This window comes from Euprymna scolopes, chromosome 13, assembly GCF_053919585.1.
Source record: "Euprymna scolopes isolate OS-2025 chromosome 13, ASM5391958v1, whole genome shotgun sequence".
In the NCBI taxonomy this organism is placed as follows: Eukaryota; Metazoa; Mollusca; class Cephalopoda; order Sepiida; family Sepiolidae; genus Euprymna; species Euprymna scolopes.
In genome coordinates this window covers 43,236,193-43,253,178 of record NC_136494.1, presented here as the reverse complement: position 1 = coordinate 43,253,178, position 16,986 = coordinate 43,236,193, and the positions used below count along the sequence as shown (strand labels likewise).

The following is a 16,986-nucleotide window of genomic DNA, read 5'->3' as shown; positions in this document are numbered from 1 at the left end:
AAGATACATTGAAATTGTTCAACTTTTTATTCCGTTCAATAACACAGTAATAGTGCGATCGAAAATATTGGTCTTCTTTTGTTTTTAGGATCACAAAGCCGCCATATTGTTTCATTATTTGTATTATTTGAATCTTGGTTATGTTTTGGCCGATGTAATCTTCAACCTTCGTAAGGTGCATCTTTTCAAATTTTGGAATCTTCTAGTAAACATAAAACCTAAATTTCGAGTGCTTATTTAGAATTTATCCTATTTTCAACATAAAAATACAGTAAAATCTTTTAAAAACAAAACAATTCTTTATGATGTTTGTAATCATCAAGGAATAAAGATGTCATATTTTAAAAATCACTTAACTCGATCAAGTAATATTGTGCAGAATTTGAATCAGCCGTAACTAACTGGCCGCTCGGCTTTGCTCAAAGCATGCTAGCTTTTGCAGAGCGTCGCTGATTACCAAAGTGTAACAACGCTACTCAAGAAAAAAAAACGAAGAAAACATTTAAAAATAATAAAATCACTAGACAAAAGAAAAATTAAATAAATATAATGAAAATAAAAAAGAAAAAAAACGACCTACCATAACAATTTTTGCTTTATTCTTGCAACAATTCTTTTAAGTAAAAAAAAAACAAATAAGTTATATTTTTCTTTTTTCAACCATTCTTTTTTTTTTTTTGTCAAACAAAATTGAACAAAATTAATAAGAAACTCATTTTCTTGTGTTCTTTCATATTTTTTTAACAAAGGTTTAAAAATAAAGCACTTTTTTTAATGTTTTTCATGTAATATTTTGTTCTGCAGTTTTTTTAACTAATGTAAAGTAAATTTTTTTTGTGTGATTTTTTTTTTACTTGAATATTTTTTTTCCTGTAGAGTGGGGCTGGACAACGTTTTTTTTTTTTTAAATTAAGATTAAATTAAGACAGCCAGGATATTCCCTTAGGATTAAGTAAACTTTTCTACGGTCATATTAGACGATATTAAAGTGGGGTGAGAAAAGACAGCAGATGTGGAAGAAACTTTGCCAACCAAATCGGGTAGCTTTCTGATATCTGGTTAAAGATGGAGACAAAAAGATTATTACCAAATTTCTGTTTCCACATAAACTCAAAAAGATAACTGTTGAGAAGCTCTTGGTTGATGTTTTTTTCCCGCTGAATATTTTCCCCAAAGATCATCTGCTCCTTTGCTGTGCATTGATCGGCATCTTAACATCAGATTACAATGAAACCCAAGCGCATGACGTTATGTTCCAAGAAAAGCCAAACAGGCAGTGGCTCACATTCTGCACAAGTACCAATATTTTTTTTAATTAAGAAAATCAAATCTAAGCAAGATGTTATGTTTTGATCCACTGTGTTTTATAAATAAGGGGAAGGATAATTCAATTCGAGCTATCGAGATCAAAATCAAATTTGTAATGGCTACAATTTCCTATTAAAGTTGCTAAAAATCGTAAAAAGTTTTCTATATAAAAAAAACTTGATCAGTTTACATAATATTTTGAATATGATATTTTAGTTTTGTGGGGGTATGTACATCATAAAGATTTTTCTGCTATTTAGTTTTTTAAAATAGGTTTAATTCTAAATAAGCACCGAACTTCAACTTGAACTCTTGACTTATCCATATGGAATCATGATGTAATGATTGTGTTGATTAACAATTCTAAATGAATGCCTTTTATAGGCAATAAGACAGAATGAAGTAAATTAATAAATGTGAACAATCCAGTCCTATGAATTAAAAAAAGGTCTCAATTCTAAATTCTGTACTGGTTTTGGTTTCAAATTTTAAAAACGGCCCTGAAGAAGGTTGGGGATTACTTTGACCAAAACATTATGAATATATAGCACCCAACATGAGAATAATCAAATTATCAATTTTCACCTTAAGATTTCTGAACAAGAAATTATAATATTTTAGTTTGATCTACTTCAATTCTAGCCAGAAAGAAATATTTTCCATTAATTAGTTTAAAGGCTTCAAAATTACTTTTGAATTTTGAATGATCGCATAAAAATCATTGTGACAGCCATTTAAAAAAAAAACTATAATAATAACGAAAAGATGGTTGAAAATCTCGTAGTTATAGATATTTGAAAGTAACTTTGATATTTGAAAGTAACTGAATTGAAAATGATTTATGATGCTTATTTGGAATGAAAGTTACTTTCTGATTTGAATATTTTCTTAAAAGAAGAAGAATATTGAACTTTTTTTATTTATATTGAGTAAAGTTCAGTAAAAATTGAATCATGTTCTTTTCTTTTCTTTTTTAATGGAATGAATCTTAGTCTTTAAAATCCATGAATAATAATTGAAAACTAAACTTGTTTTTCAATTATATATTTTTAATATAAAAGACTTGGGGGCTGCTAGATCAACTTTTGTGCAACTTTGTGGAGATATTGGATGATTTTAATATCAACTAAGAGAAGTGTCTACCAATTCATATGTCTGTGAGACATAGCCAATGAAGGTGCTTCATCGCCAGAAATTGGAAGTCTTTGAAAATAACTTCTTGTACATTTTGAGTTGTTGCAGGCTTACCAACTCACAACTAGTGTTCTCCCATGACAGATGTAAATAATATAATCGGTCTAGCATTAAACATAACATTAAATTCCTTTAAAAAGAATGAAGTAAAAAATAAAACGGAAACAAACTGAGACATGTGCATTCAAGTATTATGTGTTTTTTTCTAAACAGTTTACTTCTTGTAAGTAAAAAAAAATACTTGAGCTGAGATCAAAACCAAAACCTAAATACAGTGAGTCAAAAGTCAAGTACGATAATCATTAGGCCAACATGCTATAATCTTTAAAAAGTGTTTTCAAACCTACTTATTCTTAACATAAGGAAGCTCTCATGTGAACGATTCACGCATATACAGTTGTGAAACAGTTAAAAATCCGATGATCCTCAAGTACCAATTTTTTAATTTTGACCTTCTTAGCAGCTCTTTTTTCCAGATGAAAACAGATTGTCTAAATAGATGATGTGATAGTGTATGCAAACATTTGACATGACAGACATTTGACATGACAAACATTTGACATAACAAATATTAGACATGACAAACATTAGACATGACAAACATTTGACATGACAAACATTTGACATGACAAACATTTGACATGACAAACATTAGACATAACAAATATTTGACATGACAAACATTAGACATGACAAACATTTGACATGACAAACATTAGACATAACAAATATTTGACATGACAAACATTAGACATGACAAACATTTGACATGACAGACATTTGAAATGACAAACATTTGACATGACAAACATTAGACATAACAAATATTAGACATGACAAACATTAGACATGACAAACATTAGACATGACAAACATTTGACATGACAAACATTAGACATGACAAACATTTGACATGACAGACATTTGACATGACAGTTGAAGCAATTGAATTTAATTCTGCTTGTTTTCCAACATTCAGCAGATGAGGATGTGCCAAGATTTGACTTTTCACAAAACAACTGTCCATTTATGTACAGTTTCAAACTCATTATTTACACCCTCCAACCCAACTGTAATTACATGTGCACATGAGCACACACACACACACACACACACACACACACACACACACACACACACACACACACACACACACACACACACACACACAAATCATTTGTTAAACTTTATCGTAAAACAATTTCAATTTCTTTTACAGCCACTCCCATTGCAACACTTCCAGAAGTTACACTTAGTAAGTATAGTAGTATTTTTTTTCTACATTGGAAATCTAATATATAAAGAGCTATATGTCTGCCTGTCTGTCTCCATATTTTCAAACTCTATCTCCATATATAGTTTCAATTTAATTTCAAGAATATTTTATTAGCATTCTACTAATATAGATTTATGTACAGCTGTTCTCTCCGGGGAATTAATTTTACCAGTTCTGCAAATCCTGGCACATGGGTATTCTTTAAGTATATATATATATATATATATATATATATATATATATATATATATATATATATATATTTAAAGAATACCCATGTGCCAGGATTTGCAGAACTGGTAAAATTAATTCCCTCTCTCACTCTCTCTCTCTCTCTCTCTCTCTCTATATATATATATATATATATATATATATACTTGTTTATTGTTATATAAACATGCTCACATCCCGCTGCTACAAATAGCCACTTGTTTCAATCAAACAACAGATATCATCAGGCAGCGACTTGACTATTCAAAAGTTCAATGAATCTATATATATATATATATATATATATATATATATATATATATATATATATATATATATATATATATATATCCCTTGTGGTTAACAGTGGCCATGTGGATTTGTTCCTTGGTAATGGAGTCAGAGATGGCTTCGTTGCCGGGTTCAAATCTCGTGACACCCTGCACTGATGATTTCTGAAAGGATGAAACACTAGTGTCTGTAGGTATAAAAAAAAACATTAAAAAAAATAATTATCGTAATAATTATATATATATATATATATATATATATATATATAATTTAAAGGAGATTAGAATAATAGTCTAAAGAGCTAAGTGTATTTTAATGTAATAGTGAAATTACTAGTTTAATTAAAATACAGGAAATGCTCGTTGTAATTTATATATATATATATATATAACTACTGCATTTACTCACATAAATTTAATATACGAAAGTATAGATTTATGCGTAAACTTTAAGTATTTACTTCAAAAGTGCTCAATACGTAGGTAGAGCTAGTTAGTAATTTATAAAATATATATGGCGATTAAGCTACACTGAATAATCCACTGTAGGATTCGTCAGGCTTATGCGCATAAGCCTGACGAATCCTATAGTGGATGAAACGCAGAATATTCAGTGTAGCTTAATCGCCATATATATTTTATAAATTACTATATATACAGGTGTAGTTGCAAAATATGACGCTTGACAAAAAGAAAATGGAATAGGAAATAAAAACAAAAGTTTCATATACACCAATTAGAGTTATATACATTTTTCAGTTTAACCACTGTCAACAGTGACGACCATCTCAAGATGGGTGCACAATGAGTCACACACTTTAGCAACTATCCTTATCTATACCAGCAAATGCCTCCCTTCAGAAAATTGACTATGTTGTGGGCATGCTTGTTACTCTTGGCCTCAATCACACCTCAGAAGAAATAATCAAAGGAGTTGCAGTCAGATGAGGAGAGTGGCCACAAGTCCAGCAACTAGTAATGAAGAACATTGGGTAATCTAGTCCTTTTATGTAAGAGTGATGTTATGCTGGAAGATATAAGGGCATCTGACAGCGATCTTATCCATCCTGGATTTCACCATGCTTAATAGCATCCTGATTATAGATGTCAGTTGGTGTACCATTTTGAGGTTTGGATTTTAGGAACTTATCAGAGATTGCCTGATGTTTACAATAGTGATAATTCTGGAATCCATTCAGCTTTTGTTTTATCATACCAGCTATTATATCAAATTCTGACATTTTGTTTTATCATACCAGCTATTATATCAAATTCTGACATTTTGTTTTATCATACCAGCTATTATATCTAATTCTGACATTTTGTTTTATCATACCAGCTATTACATCAAATTGTGACATTTTGTTTTATCATACCAGCTATTATATCAAATTCTGACATTTTGTTTTATCATACCAGCTATTATATCTAATTCTGACATTGTGTTTTATCATACCAGCTATTATATCTAATTCTGACATTTTGTTTTATCATACCAGCTATTACATCAAATTGTGACATTTTGTTTTATCATACCAGCTATTATATCAAATTCTGACATTTTGTTTTATCATACCAGCTATTACATCAAATTCTGACATTTTGTTTTATCATACCAGCTATTATATCAAATTCTGACATTTTGTTTTATCATACCAACTATTATATCAAATTCTGATATTTTTGTTTTATCATACCAGCTATTATATCAAATTCTGACATTTTGTTTTATCATACCAGCTATTATATCAAATTCTGACATTTTGTTTTATCATACCAGCTATTATATCAAATTCTGATATTTTTGTTTTATCATACCAGCTATTATATCAAATTCTGACATTTTGTTTTATCATACCAGCTATTATATCAAATTCTGACATTTTGTTTTATCATACCAGCTATTATATCTAATTCTGACATTTTGTTTTATCATACCAGCTATTATATCAAATTCTGACATTTTGTTTTATCATACCAGCTATTATATAAAATTCTGACATTTTGTTTTATCATACCAGCTATTACATCAAATTCTGACATTTTGTTTTATCATACCAGCTATTACATCAAATTCTGACATTTTGTTTTATCATACCAGCTATTACATCAAATTCTGACATTTTGTTTTATCATACCAGCTATTACATCAAATTCTGACATTTTGTTTTATCATACCAGCTATTACATCAAATTCTGACATTTTGTTTTATCATACCAGCTATTACATCAAATTCTGACATTTTGTTTTATCATACCAGCCATTACATCAAATTCTGACATTTTGTTTTATCATACCAGCTATTATATATAATTCTGACATTTTGTTTTATCATACCAGCTATTATATCAAATTCTGACATTTCAGGTTTGTTTTCATTGCTTTTAGCAACATCTTAGATTCATTTCGTCTCTTCATCGTAGGTAACCTCGTTTATGAATAGAGGTCTCTAATAATCCTCCAGGTCTTGCTTTTCAGGTGGCTTTTCTACCGTTATTGTGTCCTTCGTTAAGCTTTGCTAGAATAGTTGTGCATTTTCTTTAAGCCGTTTATTTTCGGTTTTCACCTTATCCTTTTTCTATTTTGTTTTTTAATTTTTTTTGGTAAGTGCTGGGAATTTCCACACTATGTTTTTCAGCTCCCCTACTTTGTCCCATATTTTATACTGAGTTTGCAGATGATGTTCTTCAGCCATTCCTCACTGTGTGCATGTGCATATGTGAATTAAGAAACACTTTCCCAATGATGACAGGTGAAAGTCAGATAGTAACTCTCTCATGGAATTTTGCTCAAACTCTTTATGAAAGAAAAATCTGGCTTTTTATGCATTCAGGGTGGATCAAATTTCATAAATTCAGAGAAATGCATCTGATTGGTTTAAAATGTTTTATTTATTTTTTAAATTCATTTAGGCGAATGTATGCACGGACACCATTTTAAGCGTTTTAATTAGTCATTTGAAAGTTTGTACACTGAAAATGTAAACATGGTCATTTTGAAAGAAGACTGAAGGTATAACATTCCTCTTAGGGAACATGACGGAGGAGCCAAAAAATTGTATGCTTCATAACGGGAACCTCCTTGATGTCTATTGTTTATTTTATCCTGGTCGAAATTCTTTTCACCAGAGAAAAACATTAGCATTCTGGTGAATCAGCTAAGCCACTCCCTTGATCTTCCTTGACTCTTTGGGAAACATTTATGATAAACATGCAGTGAGACTTGTAGTATTGTAGTAGGAGGGTAACTAATGATTTTCTTAATCGTTCAGCAGATTCTCATTGCAGTGGCGATTTTGGTATAGCTCTGTGTTTAGATTTTGCTGCAACATCTTGTAGTGTAAATAATTATCAGAGACTGAATTCATTAACTGAGTGATTTTTAACATTCTCCCACAAATTTACTAGAAAATTTAAAATTGTTCATTTATGGATTAGATAATGTAGACTTTGAAGCCTTGGTTTTGCAACTTTTGTGATGTTAAAACTATTTAAAAAAAAACACGATTTTGCTTTTAGTTCATGATTTTATAAGATTTAGTGTCATCTGCAAGATTAATGGCTTTTCATGTATTTAAACAATACTTACGGGAAAACTTGTGTAAAACAAGTGAATTAAAAGTATTCCCTAACTTAATAGCTCTGTCATGTCAGATTTCTTTTCATGCAGCTGTATAATTTTTTACAGTTATGATATGGGTTAATAATTTGTTAATCATTGTTGAGTCAATGTGTCATATTTTTCTAGTACTCACACATATATACATGTACATATATATTTTTCTAGTACTCACACATATATACATGTACATATATATTTTTCTAGTACTCACACATATATACATGTACATATATATTTTTCTAGTACTCACACATATATACATGTACATATATATTTTTCTAGTACTCACACATATATACATGTACATATATATTTTTCTAGTACTCACACATATATACATGTACATATATATTTTTCTAGTACTCACACATATATACATGTACATATATATTTTTCTAGTACTCACACATATATACATGTACATATATATTTTTCTAGTACTCACACATATATACATGTACATATATATTTTTCTAGTACTCACACATATATACATGTACATATATATTTTTCTAGTACTCACACATATATACATGTACATATATATTTTTCTAGTACTCACACATATATACATGTACATATATATTTTTCTAGTACTCACACATATATACATGTACATATATATTTTTCTAGTACTCACACATATATACATGTACATATATATTTTTCTAGTACTCACACATATATACATGTACATATATATTTTTCTAGTACTCACACATATATACATGTACATATATATTTTTCTAGTACTCACACATATATACATGTACATATATATTTTTCTAGTACTCACACATATATACATGTACATATATATTTTTCTAGTACTCACACATATATACATGTACATATATATTGCTAGTAGTAAAAATGAATTAATAGTAGTATAAATGGATTAATTCAAATGCAATAAAATAAAGTAGGGAAATGCTAATTATTAATTTTTAACTCATATAATACAATTTCAATGTCTTTAGAATAATATTTAAAAATAAACTTACATTCAGCAAATTTTCAGTCTTCCAAGTGTGTTTAGTCAGTGGAACATTTCTGTGAATAAACCAAGAATCATTTTTTATTAGTAGTCTTGATTTTATGGCTTTCTACATTCATCCCAAACAATCTTAATTTTTGTTTTACAGACATGTGAGGGGAGGTGGCTTCAGGCTGAAAACAATGTTTTTGGAATTGAAAATTAGGCTTAAATTTTTCCGATTCCAATACCCAAAAAAGTTCAGACTTTTCCGATTCTGAATAATTGTCCCAACACTAGTGCATAATTATGTGTAAATTGTCATATAATTTAGTATACAAATAGGTGTGACTCTTTGTCCATAAAATTTTCAAGTATTAATGATTTAGATAGGAAAGCAAATGGAATTTTAAACATAGATATGCTTTTAACAAATGGAAACAAGTAGTATTAGTGATAATTAGATAGAAAAACAAACTATTCATGTTATAAAACAACACTTTAAATAATAAAAGAGTCAACAACAAAAAAATCAGCATGATACATAATATAAACTTAAATGTATAAAATTATCTAAAAAAAAAAAAAAAATGTGTACTTATTTGATCCAAAAATGTAATTACAGGTTGTCCAGTTGTAGATGGAATGGCTAATCCAAAATTTATTAGTGAAGAAAATATTAAAGTTTCAAGTAATCCAGATGCTGTGAACAAGATCAGACCAGGACACACTGGTTGGCAGTCTGATATGACTGACAACCGAAGGACCGTAACTGTTCATGTTGGCCAAAGTCTACAATCTGGAGCAAACATTCGACTGCTTAAGGCTAAAAATGTTGTTTCATACGATGTCATTTTAGTTGGTGGTAAAAATAAACTTGGACTGAAGGTTAGTAACTCAATCCTTTTTTTTTTTTAGTTTTAACATTTTATTTCTGATAAAATATTACTATTGTATGTTTCTTTCTAAAAAATATATTTTTGTCTGTAATATCGAAAAATATTGTACAATGTCATATGCAATAAAAAGAGAGAAATGCTGTGACGATGATGATGCCAGATTTTATCAAGTACTTGAGAACCATGCATGTAAGTAATTGTATAAAAAATACATATTCTTCATGAAAAATTGCAAAAAAAAAGAAAAGACAGAAACTGAGTGCATTGTTGATATAATGAAATCAATTTATAGTGCAAAGAACTGTTAAAATTTAATTTCAGTTGGTTCCATCAGCACATTTCTCATGGATAGTCATACCTCAGGTGACAGATGATAAACAAAAAAGGACATGGCTACCAAAAAGAAACCTTAACAGAGAAACTGAATCCCTAATAACAGCTAATCTCTAATAACACAAGATAATGTAATTAGAACCAATCATATCAAAGCATGGATCAACAAGACACAAGAAAACAGCAAATGCAGAATCCGTGGATAAAAAGACTAAATAATAAACCACATAATAAATCAATGCAGCAAACTAGCACAAAAAAAGAATATAAAAATAGACACAATCAAGTGAGGAAAGCAGTACACTGGGAATTATGCAGACAACTGACACATTGACAAATGGTATAAGCAGAAACAGGCAGCAGTACTTGAAAATAAAAGTCACAAAATCCTATGGGATACAGATATACAAATAGATAAACCCCATTCAAGCAAAACCAGATGTCATAATAGTTAACAAAAAGGAAAAGTCCTGCCAGATTGTAGACTTTGCCATTCTAGCAGTCCACAAAGTGAATACCAAGGAAACAGAAGCGAAGCAAATACCCAGAATTGGCCAGAGAGCTCAAAGGAATCAGGAAAGTGAAGAAAGTCAAGAAGATAACACGACTAATAGTAGTAGCACTAAGAATAATATTGAAAAATTCTGAAAAAAAATGGGAGAGATTAGAATCAGAGGAATGGCTGAGAAGATAGAATGGATACCAGTAATGAAAACAGCAGAGATATTAAATTGAATACGGAGACTAAGATGCATGACCCACAGGTGCTAGCTGGACGTATAAAAACTGCCATAGAAATAAACACAAAGAAACACAGCATGAAAACTGAACCTGCAGAAATATAAGCTACCCCTCTCTGCTTGTCTTTTTAAGTGAGAGTCAAGTAGACTTACCGTAAACTTGGAAAAGTAGAAAGACCGAGAAGAAAAAGCACTAGCCAGACCTCAACTGGATGAGCGAAAAAAAGGACTGGGACCTTGGGAAGGCTTATTGCCATCCAAATTCCAATGAAGACCAATGGTCGATACTAACAAGAAATCAATAGTAAGCAGCTGTTGCGATAATGCAAATTCATCTGCAAAGATTATCGAAAGAGGTAGAAAGTACTGGAAATCTGGAGAGACTTGTTGTCACTCCAACTCCAGAGAACACCACAAGTTGTTCTTAAAGAAAAGTTATTGATGATGGCCTGTGTGACTAATCCTAGTAAGTAAATAATAATGTGAATAGATACTATGATTGAGTTAAACATTTATGCAGGGGCCAAATCACTAATTATGAGTATAAAATAAAAACAAAACCCTGTTAAAAGAATGCATCAACATAGTACCAAGGGACACTAGTAGATTGGAAACCCAAATCAACAAACTATAAAAATAAGCTAAACCAATGGAATACAAAAAGGCCCTAAAATATGACTGACAAAGAAGGAAGACTCGACAATAAACACAAAAAACTAAAAAATAGGTATTAACAAAAAAGATGGGAGGCTGAGAAGATACAGATATAAATCTGAAGAGTACATGCAAAATAAGACTTTCGAAAACAATGAAAATTAATTAAACAAAGCATAAATGAAAAAAGAAAAAAAACAGAAGTGAATCCAAGAGAAACAAAACTGGGAGAACACAATTATAGGAAAAAACACAAAACTTCAACAGAAATGTTGAATGGTTGAAAAACATAAAAAAAATAATGAAATTAAAGAAGAAGCAGAAATTGCAATTAAACTTGACTAAACACTCAAGATGATCTTAAGAAAAATTTCAAACTGGAAATGCCAGATTACAGCAGAATACATTCTGGTTTAAAATATTTATGAAAGACTAAATCAAAATTGATGAAGAAACATTCCAAAGATAAGAAACAGAAAAAGAATATAGCATTAGCATGGATTAAAACGGATAAAATCTACAACAGTATTGTCCAAGTATGCATAATTGAAATAATGTATAAAATATCCAAGAAAATTATCATGAAAAAGCAAAGGAAACATGGAGGCTGAAACTGACACCTAAAGGAAAATATTTGACAGAGAAAGGCATTTCCATTAGACTCACCAGAGCTATGATGTCGCTCAACAACATACTCAGGAAGGGTGGATTATCCAAAAGCATTTGTACACAAGTTTCAGAAGACAATAATCAACAAAGTCAATCTTTCTATGACTGAAAGAATCAACAACTGCTGGGTTTGAAGTGTGCATACTTATTAACAGAATATTTCTTCTCATAAAATAAGTTCATGTAAATGCAAATGTATGCAAACTCTCATTCTGTATATTTACATTTTACTGTTTGGATATTATTCTTTATTACTTGCTAAGATTGTTCAATTAACATATACAGTTGTTATTTATTTTCTTAAAAAATACTAAATATTTATTTTTATTTTTTGCAGACTATTGCTCCACAATCACCTGCTCATATTCCAAGTAACACTGATGCAGAAACAATTAAAATTAAGTTCAATGTCAATCCTGAAGAAAAACCTGGTTGTTCTGTAACAGTTATACTATCGATAGAAGCTTGTTTTGAAAGTGAGTATTTTTCGTATGTATTGTTAATTTTTTAAATAATAAATACTTCCAACTTGTATCCTTTACCTTCTCACTATTACTTCGCAATTTAATTTCTATTCGGTACTTGAAATCATTGAAACAAAACTAATCAATATTGAAAAGACAAAACTCTGTACCTTCATTCTGTTTTAATAATAATAATTGGATAATAATTTTTGTGCCTTATTAAAAACGAACAAAATTCTTTCCTTCTTATTTTCATTAGTTATTAATAAGATTAGGACTTTCTTTACTCATAACTATATTTGCATATGTGATCATTGAAGTGAGTCACACACACCAACACATTTTAATATTTCCAAACTGTATCATAAAAACATAATCTCATATGTTTTCAGAACAGATGGTCATTTTTGCATTATTTCTTCTAGACACTATGATGTTTTGATTATGTTGCTTAAACTAGTGTAACCATATCTCTACATACCTTCACCCACTACCAGGCTGAATTTCTACCCAAGTATCTGACTGACTTAACTTTCTCTGATCTACTTTGTTTGACAACACATAAAGGGGAAGATTCCACCTACTTCGTTTTTAAAGCATTTTAAGTTAGACTTATTTTATCTCTATTTCTAACCAGATACTTCTACAGATATATAATAATGTCTCGAATATTTTAGAGAAAGTCTATTTTCATCAAAATGGCCAGCTTATTTTTTGCAATGGCTACTGATAATGACATTTATAAAAACTTCTTACCGCATTACAATAATTTATTTTGGCAGCAGATAAACATATTTAGGTGCATCTTTTAAAATTTAATAATCTTTATGCCAAATTCAGGAACCTGTGCGTTATTTAAAATTTCTTTTGTTCCATTAGTCATGACCAGGTACAAGTGTTAATTATTATATTATTCTTAGCTATTATTACCTGCAGCAAGAATTGAACCTTCATCCTCTAAAAGACTGTCAGTTAGAACTGATTGCTATTCAATGGGTGTATTCATTTATACCGCATAAAAGTAATAATATAAATTTTGGGAACTTAACATGCTTTTTAATTAAAAATGTCATAATGAGAATTCCAGGAAACACTGTGTGATATTGTTAAAAAAGAAGAAACAACATGGTTTAATTGTTTTAAATATTGTTACATAGTAATAAAAAATATAGAAAACATATGGTTTAATTGTTTTAAATATTGTTACATAGTAATAAAAAAATAAAAAAACATATGGTTTAATTGTTTTAAATATTGTTACATAGTAATAAAAAAAATATAGAAAACATATGGTTTAATTGTTTTAAATATTGTTACATAGTAATAAAAAATAAAGAAAATGTATGGTTTAATTTTTTTAAATATTGTTACATAGTAATAAAAAAATAAAAAAACATATGGTTTAATTGTTTTAAATATTGTTACATAGTAATAAAAAAAATAAAAAAACACATGGTTTAATTGTTTTAAATATTGTTACATAGTAATAAAAAAAATATAGAAAACATATGGTTTAATTATTTTAAATATTGTTACATAATAATAAAAAATAAAGAAAACATATGGTTTAATTGTTATAAATATTGTTACATAGTAATAAAAAAAAAAATAAAGAAAATGTATGGTTTGATTTTTTTTAATATTGTTACATAGTAATAAAAAAATAAAGAAAATATATGGTTTAATTTTTTTAAATATTGTTACATAGTAATAAAAAAATAAAGAAAATGTATGGTTTAATTGTTTGAAATATTGTTACATAGTAATAAAAAAATAAAGAAAACATGGTTTAATTTTTTTAAATATTGTTACATAGTAATAAAAAATAAAGAAAACATATGGTTTAATTTTTTTAAATATTGTTACATAGTAATAAAAAATAAAGAAAACATATGGTTTAATTGTTTTAAATATTGTTACATAGTAATAAAAAATAAAGAAAACATATGTTTTAATTTTTTTAAATATTGTTACATAGTAATAAAAAAAATAAAGAAAACATATGGTTTAATTGTTTTAAATATTGTTACATAGTAATAAAACAATAAAGAAAACATATGGTTTAATTGTTTTAAATATTGTTACATAGTAATAAAAAATAAAGAAAATATGTTTTAATTTTTTTAAATATTGTTACATAGTAATAAAAAAATAAAGAAAACATATGGTTTAATTTTTTTAAATATTGTTACATAGTAATAAAAAATAAAGAAAACATATGGTTTAATTGTTTTAAATATTGTTACATAGTAATAAAAAATAAAGAAAACATATGTTTTAATTTTTTTAAATATTGTTACATAGTAATAAAAAAAATAAAGAAAACATATGGTTTAATTGTTTTAAATATTGTTACATAGTAATAAAACAATAAAGAAAACATATGGTTTAATTGTTTTAAATATTGTTACATAGTAATAAAAAATAAAGAAAATATGTTTTAATTGTTTTAAATATTGTTACATAGTAATAAAAAAATAAAGAAAACATATGGTTTAATTGTTTTAAATATTGTTACATAGTAATAAAAAGATAAAGAAACCACATGGTTTAATTGTTTTAAATATTATTGCATAGAAAGAATTTCTAAGTAATGAAAAAAAGTTTATTTTTTTCTACAATATGTTTTTTATACAATATTTTTAGATGGGACATATTTGTCTATTTTACCAGTTAATTGGTAATTTTAGGGGCATTTAATGAGTAACGCCCCTGATCCATTTCTCATGGCAGTAGAGCAAGGAAACTTGGCACTTGACACATACTTAAATCATTCGTTGACATCTATGCTTATGACATGACCATCTATGGCAACACATCAAAGGCTGTAAATGACAAAGTTCTCTCTGATTCTCCCTCCTCTGATCTTGAGCATGTGGTACAATGGGGAAATAGGTGGCTGGTTACTTTTAATGCATCTGAAACCAAGCTTCTATCTTTATATCATCAACACTCTGATCCCCATCTGGCATTAATTGAAATGGCTGGCTCTCGTCTTGGGGAGGCTCCATGTTTTGACAAACTTCTGGGATTGACCTTTACTCCTGATCTGAAATGGAACATGAACATCAAATCTGTTGCCAAGGTTTCTGGAAAAATGGTGGGATCCTTCTACCGCTCCAGTAGATATCTTACTGCTGATGCAACTCTCTATCTATATAAAAGCCAAGTACATCCAAGGATGGAGTACTGCTGCCATATCTGGGCAGGAACTGCTAAAAAGAGCCTATCCTGCCTTGACAGAGTACAAAATAGACTTTGTAGCCTAGTGGGGGATGCTCTTTTCTCTTCCCTGCAACCTCTCTCCCACCAAAGGAACGTTGCGAGCCTGTCGTTGTTTTATCGTTATTTCCATGGGAAGTGCTTGTCTGAGCTCCAATCTCTGATCCCCCCCCTTGCCAATCTTTCAGGAAAAACACCCATCTAGCTGAAACCACTGTCAGTAATTTTCCCCACTCTTTATCTGTGCCTAAATCAAAACGTAGATTCCATGAACAAAACTTCTTTCTTAGAAGTGCACGTCTGTGGAACTCTCTTCTGTCTGCCTGTTTCCCACCTGACTATAACTTGGATGTCTTCAAGTCCAACATAAACAAATTCCTGATGAACCGCCCGTTTAAGTAAGACACTTTATCAGATCTCCATTACTAACGATTACTACGATATTGTCCCATTGATTACTGTACACGCCTGTAATTATTGAATGAAACTAGTTTAGTCTTGGCGGCATTGAACATGACCATCCATTTTTGTCCCCATTCCACTACTGATTGGAGGTCATCCTCTAGTGTTTCTGCCATTTCTTTTTCGATTTCTTTAGATATATGTTCATTTGTTTTCCTGTCGTGCCTGTTATAGAGTGTGGTGTCATCAGCATATATACCCATCTCAGAGGCAATTTTGTCCGGGGACGTCATTTATGAATATCAGGAACAGTAGAGGTCCAAGGATAGACCCCTGGGGCACTCCCGCATGTTTAGATGTACGACTGTCGAGGACAACCTGGATTTTTCTCTTATCTAAGAAGGATTTAATTATGTTAAGTATTCTACCAGTGATACCGTATGATCTAATCTTCCTGAGGAGGCTCTCATGCCATACCCTGTCAAAAGCCTTAGATATATCTAGAGCTACCGCTCTGCCCTCTTCCGCTTTGTCCAGTGAATGGTATATACGTTCAGAGATTACAGTTAGGATGTCTGCTGTGGAACGGGCTTGTCTAAATCCATATTGTTGGTCAGTCAGAAGTTTAGCATCTGTAAGGTGATGGACTAGAGCATGGTTAATTAAGGTCTCAAATATTTTGGCGAAAAGTGGGAGGAGGCTAATGGGGCGATAATTTGATGGGTCA

At 29.5% G+C, this 16,986-nt stretch overlaps 1 protein-coding gene across 1 annotated transcript in view; it reads left to right on the top strand.

Moving 5' to 3' along the window:
• Positions 1-16,986, top strand: part of LOC145292234 (uncharacterized) — a 314,231-nt gene that overhangs the window by 29,214 nt on the left and 268,031 nt on the right. The window contains exons 6-8 of the mRNA XM_080138557.1: positions 3,722-3,757; positions 9,502-9,764; positions 12,509-12,647. Coding sequence (XP_079994683.1) covers positions 3,722-3,757; positions 9,502-9,764; positions 12,509-12,647 — 438 coding nt within the window. The remainder of the gene's footprint in view (positions 1-3,721; positions 3,758-9,501; positions 9,765-12,508; positions 12,648-16,986) is intronic.